The 16667-nt window shown below is 40.9% G+C and overlaps 1 protein-coding gene across 1 annotated transcript; it reads left to right on the forward strand.

Moving 5' to 3' along the window:
- Positions 1-8963: 8963 nt before the first annotated feature.
- LOC101635857 (cornifin-B) lies at positions 8964-10886 on the forward strand. Its single transcript, XM_004693713.2, has 3 exons — positions 8964-8993; positions 10397-10544; positions 10641-10886. The coding sequence occupies exons 2-3, from the start codon at positions 10413-10415 to the stop codon at positions 10776-10778; spliced, it is 270 nt and encodes an 89-aa protein (XP_004693770.1). The 5' UTR covers positions 8964-8993; positions 10397-10412; the 3' UTR covers positions 10779-10886.
- Positions 10887-16667: the final 5781 nt, after the last annotated feature.

The following is a 16667-nucleotide window of genomic DNA, read 5'->3' on the forward strand; positions in this document are numbered from 1 at the left end:
CCAGGCCAGCAGAAGACCAAGCAGAAGTAATGTGGCCCAGCCATGCCCTTGAGGAGTGACCCCTGGATGCTGATCACCTTCCTCCTGCTGGTGTCTTGATCATGTAGCTCTTATCATCAATACGTTCTCACCTGAGTTTCATCTTTCTCTTATTGCATCCTAAATAACATATACTATAAAAATCTTGCATACTCTCTGGCGGTTCCCTCAGCCTCTAAATAAGTTAAGACCAGGATTTAGTGGCTTAATGCTGGTCTTCAACTACTCAGGGTTGTTTTGATGGTAGAAACTGAATGGAAAATGTTTCCTACTCTCCTTCCAATAAATCATTTTTATGTCCACTCCTGGCTTGTGTGTCACTGGGAAATTCTGCCCCTCCCTGCTGTCGCATCATGAGTAACACCTATCAAAAGAAGTGTTGGTGGAGACACCTCCAGACCCCGGGTCTGTGTGTGTGTATGTGTGTGTGTTGTGTGTGATCACATGGAAGGGGCATCCCTGGAATGGCAATAACTCTTGTGTAAGGAACCCAACACCTGCCACTCTAGCAGCCGCACCTGGGGCAGGGTTGTTCTGGGGCACTGGACTAAGGCAATATGCCTGGTTCCATGGCACCTGCTTCAAGTCAGGTCCAATCCTGAGAACCCTTCCTCAAAATGCCTGCTTATTTAAAAATAAAATTAGTGGGCCTCCCTGGTGGCACTAGGGGGTAAGTCTCAGCACTATGAAGCTGTCCACAACCACTGTTAGCAGGAGGTCAGTCCAGGCCAGGGGGGTGACCCACATGGCCTAGCAGACTTCTTCTGACCCGCCTGCTGCTCCCATCAGCAGTGTACATCAATCTTTCTGTTCTGCTCCCCACTCTGTCTCTTGTGAATCCTCTCACCGCTCCTGAACCACTGGCCTGTACCCCAGTTCTGTATGCATAAATAAATAAATCTTTTTTTAAAAATGGTGTTGCGTAGTTTCTCCTCATTGTTTTGGTTTTCTGCAATCATTTCCCCCAGAAGAAAAAAAAAATAGGCTTATCCAGTGACTTCAGACAGAGGTGAATTTTAGGCTGGGGCTAGGGGAATATGACCCAGTTGAGGGAAGAAACAGCAGTGTTAGAAGATCTTTCCTGAACTTGACATGTTAGGAATGAAAGCAGACAAAAGAGCTGAGGACAGCCAGGCCATTTTTCTCATAAGGAAATTCATATCCAGTGGTAATTATGGTAGCACAAAAAGGAGGAATCTGCATCACACCCAGGCCCCAGTTGTCATGACTGCCAGCCTCTGCGTCCCCCGCAGGCTGGTCTTCTGATTTCAAGGTGACCAGCAGGGCGGTGGGCCTGTGTTGCACAGTTCGGGATACCAGAGCACTGTCACAGCAGCAGGACAGATAGCATCGAAACACAGAAGGCTGCAGTAGTCACTGCCGATGAAGCCCCTCTCTTAATAGTGTGCACGGTCCATCATGTCAAGGGGTGTGAGGCAGATGACACTTGCCTGATGAACAAGAAATTCCAAGGAGTTTAATAAGATTTCCAGAGACATTTGGAAACTTATAAGTCATAAATTGTCCAACAAGTTATTACTAAGTAACCAGTAGTTGTCAAACTGGCAGGAAAGGATGAGGTACCTTGGTTCTAGAACACCTATGAAGTGACTTCATGCTATTGCTGATTTCAGTGGTGAACACGAATAACATGTCTAGAGAAACTCTGGGCCGTTCATAATTAAATAGGCTGATCGTGAATGTGGCAATGGGCTCATGATGCACAACTCTTCAGAATGTACTTTCCATTTCCTGTTGTTTGAGGTCTGCTTTTCTTAAGGTAGGTTTTTATTGTGGTACAATAACATATAATTTACATGAACATAAAGTTTACCTGTGGGCACTTTACCTCTAACCAGCTCAGTGGCATGAAGCGCATGCACATGGTTTTTAAATGTGCTCAGTTGATGGAAAAACCAAGTCTTAAAACAAAGAAGGTAAAATATAAACAAGATTATTTTGGCTGCTGTTTGCTGATACTGATATTTTATTTGTTATAATGTAGGCAACTTTAGTGACACAATGGATATTTGTGTATCTAAACATACCTAGATTTAAAAGAGGTGCATCATTAACTGAACTGTTCTATGGAACATAACTTTATTCTGCTGTGTCTCTAAATCTTTCTACACTTTACCAATATAGTGCACTGAACTGACTTAAGGTTTAAGATAATAATTTAAATGACATAATGGGCCATTAATTTTTTTAGTGAAAAGAAAATGTAATAGTAATGAATTGAGAATAAAAAGGTTTTGTATTTCTCATAACACTAGTACGTGACTGCTTTCTTAAAGCATCCACCAAGCCACCAGAGCCCACACTTCATCTGCCTCCTTCTTCCATCCCCTCTACCCCTCATCCTGTTCCCTCTGGTAAACATTATCTTCTTCTTCTTTTTTTTTTTTAGATGAGTTCAATTTTTTTCTTATATCATTTGTATGTAATCATTTTTGGGTATTTATAATCCACAGATGAGTGATGCCATCCACAATCTGCATTTCATGTTTTGACTGATTTCACTCAACATACACACATCCATTTTGTGCCAATGATATTCATATTTTAATAGCTTTGTGTTTTCCACCTTTGGTGGAATGATGTTATTCCGCTTTGATAAAATTTTACCATGCTAATAAAATTAGAGAACTCAGTGAAGAGGTCGTTGAACTAGAGGAATAAGTGTCCTGTCCACACAGAACATTGCTGAGTTTCTGCAGCAGCTCCCAAATGACAATCCAAGGGGGACCCCACTTCCTGGTATGGGTGTCTGGGTACCTCTCCTCACTAAATATCACCATCTTACTTCTGAACACTTGGTAGGGACCTCAAATCACACCTCAGGGACCTCAAATCCTGCCTACTGGTTTTCACCCAATGCCAGTTAGGGGCTAAATAAGGACCTGTCCCCTGTTGTCCCATCATCTCCTCTCCCCTGCTCCTTGGACCAGTCATTTAGAGATCGGGTCTATTCAGTGAGCAAAACTTGAGTTCCAATACACACAAAGTGTGGAAGACTTCAGTCCCAGGCTGGTAGCTGCTCTCAACTGTGCCAATAAAGAAATGCACATTTGCTTGGTTTCTCTCCATAGTTATTCCTATATCGACACCTTCAGTTTTATCCTACCTAAATCATACCTTCATAATTTCTGAGGAGAAAAAACCTCTCTGGTTCTGCTAGAAAGCAATGATGGAGGCAGTGATCTTACTTCCATATTTCCAACTTAGGAAAGTTTCATAGTGGGTCCACAGCAACCACTTTGTTTACCAGCCTCCAGCATCTTTTTCTCAATGTTTGGCACTCTCTTCTGTCAGTTCACTTGTGCTTTCTCTTCAACACTCCCTCCCCACCCTTCACTCTGCACATTTCCATGAAACAAAGAAGTCATGCTGGGGTTTGGGATCTTACTAGGTCCCTCTGCTTAGGACACATTTGCAGGCACAACTGTCAGCTGCCCAGAAAAGCAGAGAGCCCTCTATTTGAATATACACGCAGCCAACAATTTAAAAAACATCCAGTGTGGGGGTGGACCAGGTGCATGTCAGGTGATAATTACCCCTTGGTTAAAGCGCCAAAGATATGAACTATGGTGAGTTCTAGGTCAGCATCTAAAGTGAGAAACTTGGGAGGTTTTCCTTGGAACCTGAATACACAAGACAGGTGTCCTATGGTTCATTGGAAGCGTATAGTTGGGTAATATTTCTCAATATTCAGTTACTAGTACCAACATCCTTATTTTACCACAGCCTTATATACTTATACTATATTTGCTAATATAGCTCTTCACCATTATTTTTAATTAGGGACATTTTTTTCAAAAATCATATTGATTTTTGGTATGATATTCCTTTCCCATATAGCAAACTAAAGTTTGCACAAAGACATTTCCTTGGTAGTTCAATGCTCTGTCCTCAAAGGTTCTTATATGGGGCTTTAAACCACTGTCATAGGCAGCCTGACCTCTGTCAAAAACAAGAAAATCCAAGTATTTACACAGCATTTGGACATATAAAGGAACATTCCCTAAGGTCTTTTACTCCTAGTTTATTGTTTCTGAAGACCATAGAGGCACCATGAAATAATAAAGATTCACAGATCCTGAGGATGGCTGATGGTGGAGCAAAAGCAGAAGACAAACTGAGGGACCTTGTCTCTTTTTCACTTACTCTTTCCTGTAAAGCCACAGCACCCCTGGAACATAGAAGACAGGACCCCAATCTTAGAGTGTTTGCCTCAGATAGTCTCACATGGTAGTCTTCCCACAGATTCATAATATCTAACTCCTTCACCTACAAATATGTTCCGACATCACCTACTCAAAGAGAACCTTCCCTTTGGAGTTCTCAATTGCTTCTCCTATTTCTCTTCCCCTTGCATTTAAAACACAATTGCATGGCTGTTGTATTTCTCCTTTATGACCAGGAACAGTGTATCTCTCCTAAAGCGTGTGTGCCCTCAAGTTCAAAGACCCTTGTCATTGTTCACTGATGTGTCCCAAGTGTCTAGAACACTGCCTGATATATTTTAGGCACTCGAGCATCAGATGAATGAAGGAATTGGAGGAGTTCCTTTGATCTAGATTTGGAATCCTCAAAATTTTCCATTGCCACCAGCAATTCATTGTAACTGTGAGGTTGGGAAGGGTGAGAACATATTCTGGTGGGGAGGTTCCCGGACACAGCATCACCTGACGTTCCTACCTTGTCCTTTCAGATGACCTGACACTCCTTTAGCTTGAGAAATAACTGCTCGATCTTGGGATGTTCCACCTCCCGCCCTGGGAGTCTGCAATCTCCCACATGACTAAGCCTGAGTTCTTGAAATTCATGTCTACTGTGAAGCAATCTGATTATGCTTTAAATCTAAGAAAATATATAATGGTTCATGCTTTTGTGTCCTTTTTTTAGGGTGAGAAGATATTGATATTGTGTGAAATATGACTTGGTTTTATTTTGTGATGGGTTATTTTGAAATATTTATAGAGAAGCAAGTTAGGCAGATGACAGTAAAATGAAGAATAAGATAAGAGTCCATTTGAGAAAGAATTCCCCTATGTTGATTTTGAGGCAGAATGAAATAACTCTGGTTATTTCCTCCAAGCAGCCCCCACCACTTCCCAATGCTGTTTAATTAAGATGAGCTTCAGGTTAAATAAGGAAAAAAGATTTTTGACTCACAAGTTCAGAATTCGGCCCATCTTCCTTAATTCATCCAATGTTGTTTTCTGGTTTTTTGTTTGCTGCATATGAAAGAGCTTTAATTTCAAATAGTGGCATCTAGAGGGAGAAAGTTTGTTAGTCAAACAAACTTCTAGTAAGCAAAAATGCTTACTAGGGAAGTGGGGAGCAATTCAAAGTCATAATGAGGACTGTAGATGCTGAATAAATACCTTTACGGGTTCAACAAGTACTGTCCTCGCTCATCAGATGAGCTCTGCTCTCTTCCCACAGAGAGACCCTCTAAGCAACCAGCAATGGCCTTGCCAGTTGCCTCCTGCAACATCACCTGACTTTCCTGTGACATATCTCTGGGGTCCCTGACATCACCATCTCCAAGTACCTAGTAGCTTGCATATATCCACAAAGCCCACCACTAGCCACCACCAGATCTTTCCCAAGTATCCACCTCTTCAGTAATCACCTGGCCAAGTCTTCTCTTTTAAAGCCTTCTTTGGCCAACAATGTTATTTCCCAAAACTGAAAGAGTCTCAGAAGCTGGCAGGGCCAGAACAGCACAGTGACAAACCTTCCCTGTCACAGCCCTCCACCTTCACCAATTCTCATCAAAACCCACCAGCTTCACAAACTTCAACCCCTGATGTCTGTGGGATAATATTAGCTTAACAGAGAAAGGCCTCTCCCCAAAGCTCTTATAGTATAGCATTCTAAACTCAGGCTGAGAAAGTAAAATCTTCAGTCATGTCAACTTTTCCAGAGCCTCAGAAGGCACTTCGGTCAAGTGCAAATTTCCTACAGTGATCCATCTGATTTTCTGTGCTCTGGGAATTGATTTCCATCTTAAATGAGTATGTTTATATATCTGTTCCCTGCATTTCACGAGCCTATTTTATAATTGTCTTAAACTGGCTTTTTGGGAAGCTGTGTCTGATACTAAATTTCCATGCAGGGAGTTTATTTAGGAAAGTGATTCCAGGGAAGAGGAACAATGGACTAGGAGATAACTGAGAAGGAAGAGCTGTCCACTCAAGGAGGCATCATATTTGTACATCACCAAGCACTAGTGGTGGTCAAGCCCATGTGACCACTGAGGATCTTTAGGGATGGCCTGAGAGCACTCTGTCCTGGGGAGAAAAGCTGGAAGAGCGTCCCATCACTCCTCTCACCAGCACCAGGCTACATGTGTATTAACTCCCCACATTCCCAGGTTGAGTGCTGTGTGTCACCTGTATCCCACGCTGTAGTACTATAGGGAGGGAAGGGGGATTTTGCACAGAGCTCGCCCAAGCCTACATGGAAAGGGCCACTTGACAGTGTGTGGATAAGATGTGGGCAGAGAATTTGTAGGGATCCCCAACAGGCATACAGTACAGTCAACTAGAAATGCCAGCAAAGGTCAGGCATACTATTAGAAATTAGCAGCATCCTGAAAAGGGCATCAGGAATGAAAGTCAGGGGCATCCATGTGGGGAGATACAAGTTCCAATCAGAAGCCATATGGCTTAATCAGCAATTCATTGGCCAACCCAGTACTGCTGGTGAACAATTTGAGATTCCTTGTAGAACAGGAAAAAACTTCAATATCCAACTCTTCAGTACACATTAGAGTAAACAGCTGAAGGAGAAAGGAAAAATTCCAGGATCTAGAAAGGAAAAGGTGGTGATGGGGTGGGATGGAAGTGGGGAGAAGAGGTGTAAGTGAGGTACATCACTTCAAAACCAGGAGAATAGCAAATAAAAGCCCCTTTGTACCCAGGGATATGGATCCAGGAAAGATATGAGAGGCAGGGGCCTAATCTCAGAGCTGAGGTCCTGACCAACTATGTCCATTTTGGACCACAGAACACCAAGGAGACAGAAGTGAGTTACCCAGGTCTTGTTACAGGGTAGCCCAGAGTGGACTGGGCCGCCTGTCTGAGGGGCCTCACCCATGCTCACAATTCAGTTACACTGCAGGTACACACAAAAGGGGAAAGGAACAGGAAACAACCCAGGGGACGAAAGCGGGATACAAAGTAACTGCAATACCTTATGGCCAGGCTAACTGAACACACCGAGTCACACGTTCCAGAGAGCTGCTTACCGAGCAAGAGAGCGAGAGATGCAATCGCACCCTATTTAGCCCCCAAATGTCCCAGAATTCCTGCTAGCTCCGCCCTTGGGTCCTCACAGTTCTCTCCCTGGTACTTCTGGGAGTTGTAGTTTCCAATCACTTGGAGTAGGGGATAGTGTCTAGAAATCTGGAGTAGGGGGTGGAGTCCATAAGGCTGCAGAGTTCCTTTAGGACATCCTTCCCCTTAACGGCCTGAGAATCCAGATCAGTAGCAAGGCTTCAGGATCCTTCAATGATGGGGGTTTGGGTCAAGAGAGGCTTATACCCCAGTCTAGAAAAGAACAAAAATGATGCAAACAACTTGGAACTCCAGCTCAGTGATGGCATCGCCCAGCCCTAACTAAGCGAGGTCACTATTTAACCTCCAGCAAAGGAAACAGATGGGTCAGGAGAGCAGCAGAAACTGCTGTCTCTTGCTGAGCCCTCCCTCAGCTAGTACACTGAGCCTGTCTCAAGGGAGCATTTCCTTTATAGGAGATTTCCCAGTAGCTCTCAAAGCAGCTCTGGGTGTCTCAGAACAAATTATGCCATCTGTTCATCTAATCACTCTACAGTTGTCCACCAATGGCCGCTACACACCAAACACTGAGGGAGGGGAGCATTAATGACAAGGAGGACCCAGTGGGACATGCTTTGGGTGGTTGGCTGCTTACAGGCTCAACTGCAGGGGAGGTGACACAAATGTAGTGCCAGAATGTTCTCCATAAATACTTGGATGAGCAAACTAGAGAAAGAAGGACCACCAATTCTTTGGATTTGAGGAATGAGTTGGATTTTCCAAAGACCACAGTGTGTATTCAAGCGTATCTGGATTTGTAACCTTAGTTTTATATTACCTTGAGCAAAGTGAACTTGGTATAAAGGGTAAGGGAACTCCAGACCTCATGTCCCAGCGTTGTCCCCGGAGGGGATCCAGTAAAAGACACAGCCTTCGAGGCCTGCTGTCACATTAGACAGAATTAGCAGACAGACTCCCGGAGGGCCACACTACTCTACACCTGCTGAAGCTGATTGCCTGCCACAGCATTCTCACTGCGCAGGGTCTCCCTGCCCTGTTCTCTCTCAGTTTTAAGGCCATTCTTGGAATGATGTTTTTTAACCTCCAAAAGAATCATTTTGACCTTTCCTTTCCTCTGCAGGTCTGGAAACACTGCGTGATGGATAAACAGGTCAATTACTTTTTATATCTGGGGAAATTCATGCCACCATAGCCTGAGCCTCTAGAAGAAGCAGAAATACCTATTGCTAATCTCCACATCCACCTAACAAGCTGCATCTGTGCTAAGGATTGGGGCTTCCAGAAAGCAACAGTTTCTGGTTCCAAAAGCCCCAGAATTTTCTCCCTCCTCTCTTCTTTCAGCCCACAATACCCTGACCATAAATGCTACAAGAGAGCACCAAGGACTTTCAGTGGGATAAGGCCCAGGTGACATCATTCTCTGACAGCCAGTGCCAAAAATATGTCAAGTGGGTGGTTTCATCACAAAAGCTGAGCCAACCAGAAAATGAGGGGAGCAGGTGATTCATGTTTGACAAGCAACACAGCGGCCCAAAAGATCCCATTTCCTTGAGACAGGCCTCCTTCACTGTATAAAAGGCCAGCTGGCTTGGGGACACCACAGCAGACACCATTGACCACATAGCCTGCTCTTCCCTGCACCAGGTGAGTCTCTCAGCTTGTAATTTTTCCACTCACTCAAATGATTTTGATTGGAAACTTCTTGATATTCCTGGCTTCCTTGCCCCCATTATTGAAGTTCTGTTTTAGAATCATAGCCTATTGAAATATCTTTGTTTTAAACATGCTGTTGGTTTAGATTTGGCGGGACTTGGATTTAAGATCACTCCATCATTCTACCCCATCATTCTTGCTATGTCAGAACTAGGACAAGGAGCAGAACTGAAGACCACAGTTTCAGTGACATTCTAATTCTAATTTTATTCTTTCTTTTAAAAAATATATTTATTTATTTGTTTGTTTGTTTATTTATACATACAGAACTAGGGTACAAGCCAGAGGTGTAGAAGCAGCGAGAGGCTTCATCACTGCCAGAGATAGAGTGGGGACCAGAACAGGCAGATCAACAACGCACACTGTTGAAGGGAGCAGTGGGCAAGACAGGAGAGGTCTGCTACACCTTGTGGATCACCTCCAGGCTGGGGATCGGACTGGCACAGAAGTGGCTGTAGATTGCAGTGCTGTGTCCTAACCCATTGTGCCACCAGGGAGGGCCCGAGAATTTGATTCTTTCAGCAAATCATTTTGTGAGGATTTTCTTAATTTGACAACTTGGTTGCTAAAAACTATTTAGGTAATAGGGAATTTGCTCCATGAAACTATAATTTATTCAGGAGGATGAGGTATGTGCATGAAAACTAAAGTATTGTGTAGAACATCATCAGTATGTTCTAAGTGCAAGTGAGAAAGGACTATGGCTCAGACTGACAGCATGCTAATGACAAGTGGGCTTCATAAGCAGAATGGAAGGGTGATTCAGTCTGAGAAGACAGGCAATTTCTGGAAGGCTTGTTCTAGAAAAGCCTCCCCAAAGCATCAGATAAGTGATCATAGTGGGGAATGTTTACACTAGCCAGAATGAGGAAAACGCTGAGGCAGAGGAAGGTATGAAGGAGGCCTAAGGTGAGATTGTGCAGGTTCTAAAGAAGCCAGCTTCTATCTTGTAGGTGTAACCTGTTCTACTTATCAGAAATGAATGAGTGGGCTGGCATTACTGTTTTTTGGGGGGGCTATTTTTTTTTTCAAATAATACACATTTACCTAGAATCCTATATTGTGACCTTGCTTGCTTACCAGAAGTCTGCCATTGTGTGGTGTTGGGAACTGGGCTTTTAAAGATACGTCAGGAAGAAAGAGATAACCGGGGAAGGCCCTGCTCAAGTGAAACAGAACAACTGCTTTTACATTCCTCCTCTTCAAAGGCTCAGGAGTCATCCAGGTGTCCTTTGTGGAAGAGAGGGAGAAAGAACATTTGCTTAAAAGAAGCAGCATTGAATGTGTCTTCTTCCATGGTTAATCTCTGTCTAAATTTACTGTTCTCTCTGTAGGTCCAGCCTCTGAACCATGAGTTCTCAGCAACAGAAGCAACCTTGCACCCCACCCCCCCAAATTCAGCAGCAGCAGGTGAAACAGCCCTGCCAGCCTCCACCCCAGGAGCCATGTGCCTCCAAAACCAAGGAACCATGCCACCCCAAGGCTCCTGAGGCCTGCCACCCCAAGGGTCCTAAGCCCTGCCACCCCAAGGCTCCAGAGCCCTGCCACCCCAAGGCTCCAGAGCCCTGCCACCCCAAGGCTCCTGAGCCCTGCCACCCCAAGGCTCCTGAGCCCTGCCACCCAAAGGCTCCAGAACCCTGCCACCCCAAGGCTCCAGAGCCCTGCCCCTCGACCATCACCCCAGCACCTGCTCAGCAGAAGACCAAGCAGAAGTAATATGCTCCACAGCCATGCCCTGAGGAGTGACCACTGGATGTTGAATCACCTTTCCGTTCTGCTTCTGAGCCCCACTTGCCATTAGCATGCTGTCAGTCTGAGCCACAGTACTTTCTCACTTGCACTTAGAAATGTGTGCTATGAAGCTTTCTTCCCCAAATACTCTGGGCATCTGAGTCTCACTGTGGGTCTTAGAAGTTTAGAACCTTGATTTTAGCTGCACAGGATCCATCTGAAGAAATACTTCAGATTTAAAAAAAAAAGTGAATCGGGCTCTCCCTGGTGATGCAGCAGGTTAATTCATGGTACTGAGAAGCTAAAGCCACTACAGCATGAGTCTGATCCCTGTCCCGGAGGTGACCCACATGGGTGCAGAAGATCTCTCCTGACATGCCCGCTGCTCCCCTCAGCAATCTACTTCATCAGTCGGCCTGTTCTGCTCCCCACTCTGTCTCTGGTGAATCCTCTCACAGCCCCTACACCTCTGGCCTGTACCCCAGTTCTGTATGCAGAAATAAATAAATCTTTAACAAAAAATAAGTGAATCAATGTTGTTCTTTCCTCATTAAATGTGTTCTTAACTTTTTTCTTGATTGTGTGTCATGATCTGATTCAACTCCTTCCCCTAATGAAGTAGGACAGCTTGATGAAGAGGGACTTCATTCACAGGCATTTGGTCTGAGTAGTAGGTGGGTAGGAGGTTGTCCCCATGGGGCAACCCTGTGCTGACGATAGATTATGTAATGCCATCATGAGACTTGCTTTGGCCATCCAGAGGTGGAGCAGGCCTTTCCTTTTCAACTTAGTGAGTCACACCAGCATCTAATTAGCGCCTATCCAGGCTGACTCTGATGCTCTTGAGTATCTGCCCCCAAATCTGACTTCTAAATCACTGATTAATTCCACCAATTACTGATTTTATTAAGGAATACAGTTTCTATATATGTGTATCTTCTCCTTTTTGCTAATTGCACTCACACCTATACAAATGCACAACTTCCCCTTTTTTTATCATAATCAATCCTCTTCCATTCACTTTGTATACATTTATGCTGGAAAGAGGTTGAGGGGGGATTCATAATGCTTATCTAGAGTTTGCCAACACTAGACTGTCCCTATGAGATATGTTCAAAGAAGCTCTCCTGTTTAAATCAAAGAAAAGAAAACATACAGACACACCCATTAACACAGTAATAAACAGATATAACCATAAAATGAAAGCCAAAAATGACAGTAGCAAATCCTCATATATCAATAATCACCTTCAATGTAAATGGACCAAACTCACCAACTGAAGACATCTTTAGGATTCCTATCAATGTTCCAAAGAAAAACAAGCTCAAAATAAAAGGTTTAAGACAATGAAACAATTCTACAAGCAAACAGTGCCCTAATAAAGGCAGAGAGTTGAATTTATATCAGATAAAATGAACTTCCAGCTAGCAAAGGTAATAAAAGATGGGATGGACATTATAATGAATGGACCAGTACATGGGTAAGATATAACACTCATCAATATATATGTATACCAAACAATGAAACATCAAAATACGTAAAGCAATTATCAACAAACTTAAAATAGGCATTAACAACAACATGAAAATACTTGGGGATTTCAATGCCTTACCAACATCAATGAGCAGGCCAATAGTAAACAAAAATCTTCAATGAGGAATTAGACATGATGGGTTAAAGACATTTATAGGGTACTCCACCTGCCAAAAAGTGTACATGAGATTCTCAAGGATAGATCACAAGTTGAGAGACAAAATGAGTGGTAACAAACTCATGAATATGGAATTATATCAAGTATATTCTTTGGTCACAAAATTATCAACCTAGAAATCAACTACAAAAAGAAAGAGGGAAAACCTCAAATATGTGGTGAGTAAACAATATGCTAATGAGTATCTACTAGGTTAATGAATAAGTCCAAGAAGAAATTTTAAAACACCTGGAAACAACAGAAATGAAGACAGAAGCTATCAGAAAATATGAAATGCAACAAAAAATACTGTAGGGAAAATGTAGCAATAAAGACTACATTGCAAACCATGAAAAATATAAATAACTTAAGCTTACAACTTAAGGAACAACTCAATGAATCTAAGAGCCATTGGAAAAGGTATATAATAAAACTTAGAATGAAAATATGAATTAGAATTTAAAAACAGCTTAAAAAGATCACTAAAAGGAAAAGCTGGTTATTTGAAAATATAAATGAAGTAGACAAACATTAATAAGCCTCACTAAGTGAAAAAGCGAGAAAACACTAATAGAATCATAAACAAAAGGTAAGAGATAAGAAAAAAAACAGATGTCTCAGAAATACAAATGATCCTAAGTGATTACTATAAATGTCTTTATGGCAATGCACTGTATAACCTAGAAGAAATGGACAAATTTTTGAAAGCATGTAAGTTTCTAATATTAAATCAGGAAGAATGGAAAACCTGAACAGGTCAATTATAAGCAAGGAAATTTAAACAATAATCAAAGACTTTTTGATTAATTAAAACAAAGGTCCAGTACCAGCTGATTTCATCAGAGAGTTCTGCCATATCTTTAAAGATAAAAATTACCTACTCTTCTTAAGCTTTCATAAAATTGAAGACTAGGAAATGCTTCCAAACACATTTTATGATGCCCACATTACTCTGATACCAAAACCAGAAACTACATATCAATATTCCTGATTAATAAAATATAAAATTCTTAACAAAATACTAGTAAACAAAATACAATAATAAAATAAAAAGAATTACACTATGAACACTGTGATTTACTTAAGGGATGCAAGGATGGATCAATACTCACTAATCGGTATAATTTACCACATTAGCAAAAAGAATGGTAGAAATCATAATATAGATAGGTCACAAATAGATACAGAGAGAGCATTTGACAAGATTCAAAGTTCCTTAAAGTTCCCAATAAAATGGGGATAGAAGGAGCATAACACAATAAAAACCATATATCACAAACACACAACTAATAACATTTTCAATGGTGAGAAACTCAGCTTTCCTCTAAAATTAGGTACAATGTATAAAGCCTACTTTCACCACTGCTGGAAGTCCTGGGTAGAGAAATTAGGCAAAGAAGGACTGAAATTGGAAAAGTAGAATAAAAATGTCACTACTACGGGTGACATGATAATATACATAGAAACCCTTAAATCCCCCACTAAAAATCTGTTAGAATTAATAAATCAGTACAGTGAGCTTGCATATTATAAAATCAATATACAAAATAGTCTGGTGTCTTTCTATATGTAAACAATGAACTAGATGAGAAAGAAATAAAAATAACAATCTCATTTACAACCACATCAAAAAAATTAAATACCTAGTAATAAACCTAACAAAGGAGATGGAAGATCTATAGAACAAAAACTGTGACATTGTTAAAAGAAATAGAAGACACAAAAAGATGAAAAGATTTCTTGCTCATGGATTGAAAGAATTAAGATTGTTAAAATGGTCATCTTAACCCAAAGCAAAGAGCAGATTCAATACCTTTATCAAAATTTCAATGGCATCTTTCAAAAAAGCAAACATTACAGAAATGTCTATGGAACCACAAAGAACTCCAAATAACCAAAGAAAAAGAATGGCAGTATCACATTGCCATACTGCAAATGACACTACAATGTTATAATAATCAAAACAGCATGGTATTGGAATAAAAATTTACACAAAGATGAATGAAATAGAATCAAAAGCCAAGAAATAAGCCAGATAGTTAAATTATGATAAAGGAGACAAGAATATGCTGAAGAGAAAGGAAAGTACCTTCAATGAATGGTTAGGAAAGCTGGACAGTCACATGCAGAAGAATGAAACTAGACCACTATCACACACCATACACAAAATTTAACTTGAAATGTATTACAGACTCGAAAAAAATAGTAGTAGGTAGGAAAATACTTGAAAACCAAAAGATGTATAGAAGAAAACATAAGTGAAACATAACATTGGCTTCAGTAATATCTTTGGGACATTTCCAATGGCAAAGGAACAAAATCAAAAATAACAAGTGGGATAACATCAAACTAAAAATATTTTGCACAGTAAAATAAATTATCAGTGAAGTGTAGACACACCTTATTGAGTGGGGAAATATTTGCACATTATACTTCTAACAAGGGGATAAAATCCAAGATCTACAAAGAAATCATACAATTCAATAAGACAAAACAAAAAAAACTGATGAAAAAATGTCAAGAGATAGTCACTTCTCCAAAAAACACATGCAAGTGGCAAATAAGCACAGGGGGAAAAAAAATGTTCATTATCACTTATCAGGGAAATGCAAATCAAAAGCACAATGAAATACAACCTCATACTTAAGAGAATGACTCACATCAAAAAGACCAGAAACAACAAATGTTGGCAAGGTCAATGAGAAAATGGAAATTTTAAACACACGGTGGAAATGTAGATTAATCCAGCCCCTATAGAATACAATATGGAGATTTCTTGAACTATGAAAACTCGATTTGCCTTGTGATCCATCAATCTCTAGGTATCTTCCCAAATATACAAAAAACAGCAATTCAAAGGGATGTGTGTGTGTGTGTGTGTGTATACATCCTAAAATATACATCCTAAATCACCACAGTATTATTTACAGTAGCCAAGCTATGGAAGAAATTTAGTATCCAACAACAGGTGAGTGGATAAAGAAGCTGTGACATATATATATATATATATGTGTGTGTGTGTGTGTGTGTGTGTGTGTGTGTATACTACCTAGTTGTAAAAAAAAAAAAAGACAAACTATTGCTATTTGCAAAACATGGATGGAACTGGAGGAGATTATATTAAATGAAATAAGTCAGAAGGAGACAGACAAATGCAGGGTGGTTTCATGCATGTGTGGAATACAAATAAAACAAAACAAAACAGAAAAGAAACAGACAAAATAAAGCCAAACAAGTTCTAGAAATCTGACTGCATCATTGAGTCTATCATAACGGGAAGATGGAGAGTAGAGGTCAAAGGAGGAGGGAGGCCAATGAACTCCCATGGAAGATTAAATTGCTACTGTTACATGTCCAATTGTTGTGGTGACTTACCCTGCAGCAGTATGAACCTGACTCCTAAACCATGTAGTTGGCTATAAGGCTCTATGTTGGCTAGCATTACCTCAATAAAAATAATGCAATTTATTAAAAAAAAACAACTTAGTTTTCTTTTTTGCAACCTACTTGACCAGTAGATTGAACATTTAAAAACAAGTTGCAGAGTAGTAAATTAGCAAAGCTCAATAAACTTCAAGTGTAGGGTCAAACTCTCCACTAATTTCAGTAGTGAGTGCAGAGTAGGACTCTGAATTTTGGTGGGTGTTGATGTCAGAAGGGCAAGTGGCTCACCTGGAGAGGAGGCAGCAAGTCGTTCCTACACACTGTTCCCTTTCTTCTACACTCTTCTTCATGTTTTAAGAACTACTATACTGTTTGCAGACTACTCCACTAATTCCCAACAGCTCTACCTGAAGTATTGCCAAAAACAAAGTAAAGAGAACAACAGACTATGAAAAAATAAAAAGGTTTTGAATCCTCTTGTTTCCTGTACCAATCATGTTTGATCCACTGTCCTACCAGAACAAATTTGGTGGAAGTAGTGATAGTGGTGACAATGATGATGGTGATGACGACAATCTAAAGCCCCAGGGAGTGTGATTTTGTGCCAACTAAATTGCGTATGTTGATTCAATTTTGTTCCTGAGAAAAGTTTGTAATGTAATTATCATCTCCCCTTTGTAGTAGAAAAATTGCTGTCCTGAGGAATTATATAATTTGTTCTTCAAATCAATAAACCAGTAACAAAGGAAAATAACAGATTTTTGAATATTTTTTATTTCAGTAACATTGATGTGTGACAC

The sequence above is a fragment of the Condylura cristata genome, unplaced genomic scaffold, assembly GCF_000260355.1.
Source record: "Condylura cristata isolate star-nosed mole 26May11 unplaced genomic scaffold, ConCri1.0 scaffold00040, whole genome shotgun sequence".
In the NCBI taxonomy this organism is placed as follows: domain Eukaryota; kingdom Metazoa; phylum Chordata; class Mammalia; order Eulipotyphla; family Talpidae; genus Condylura; species Condylura cristata.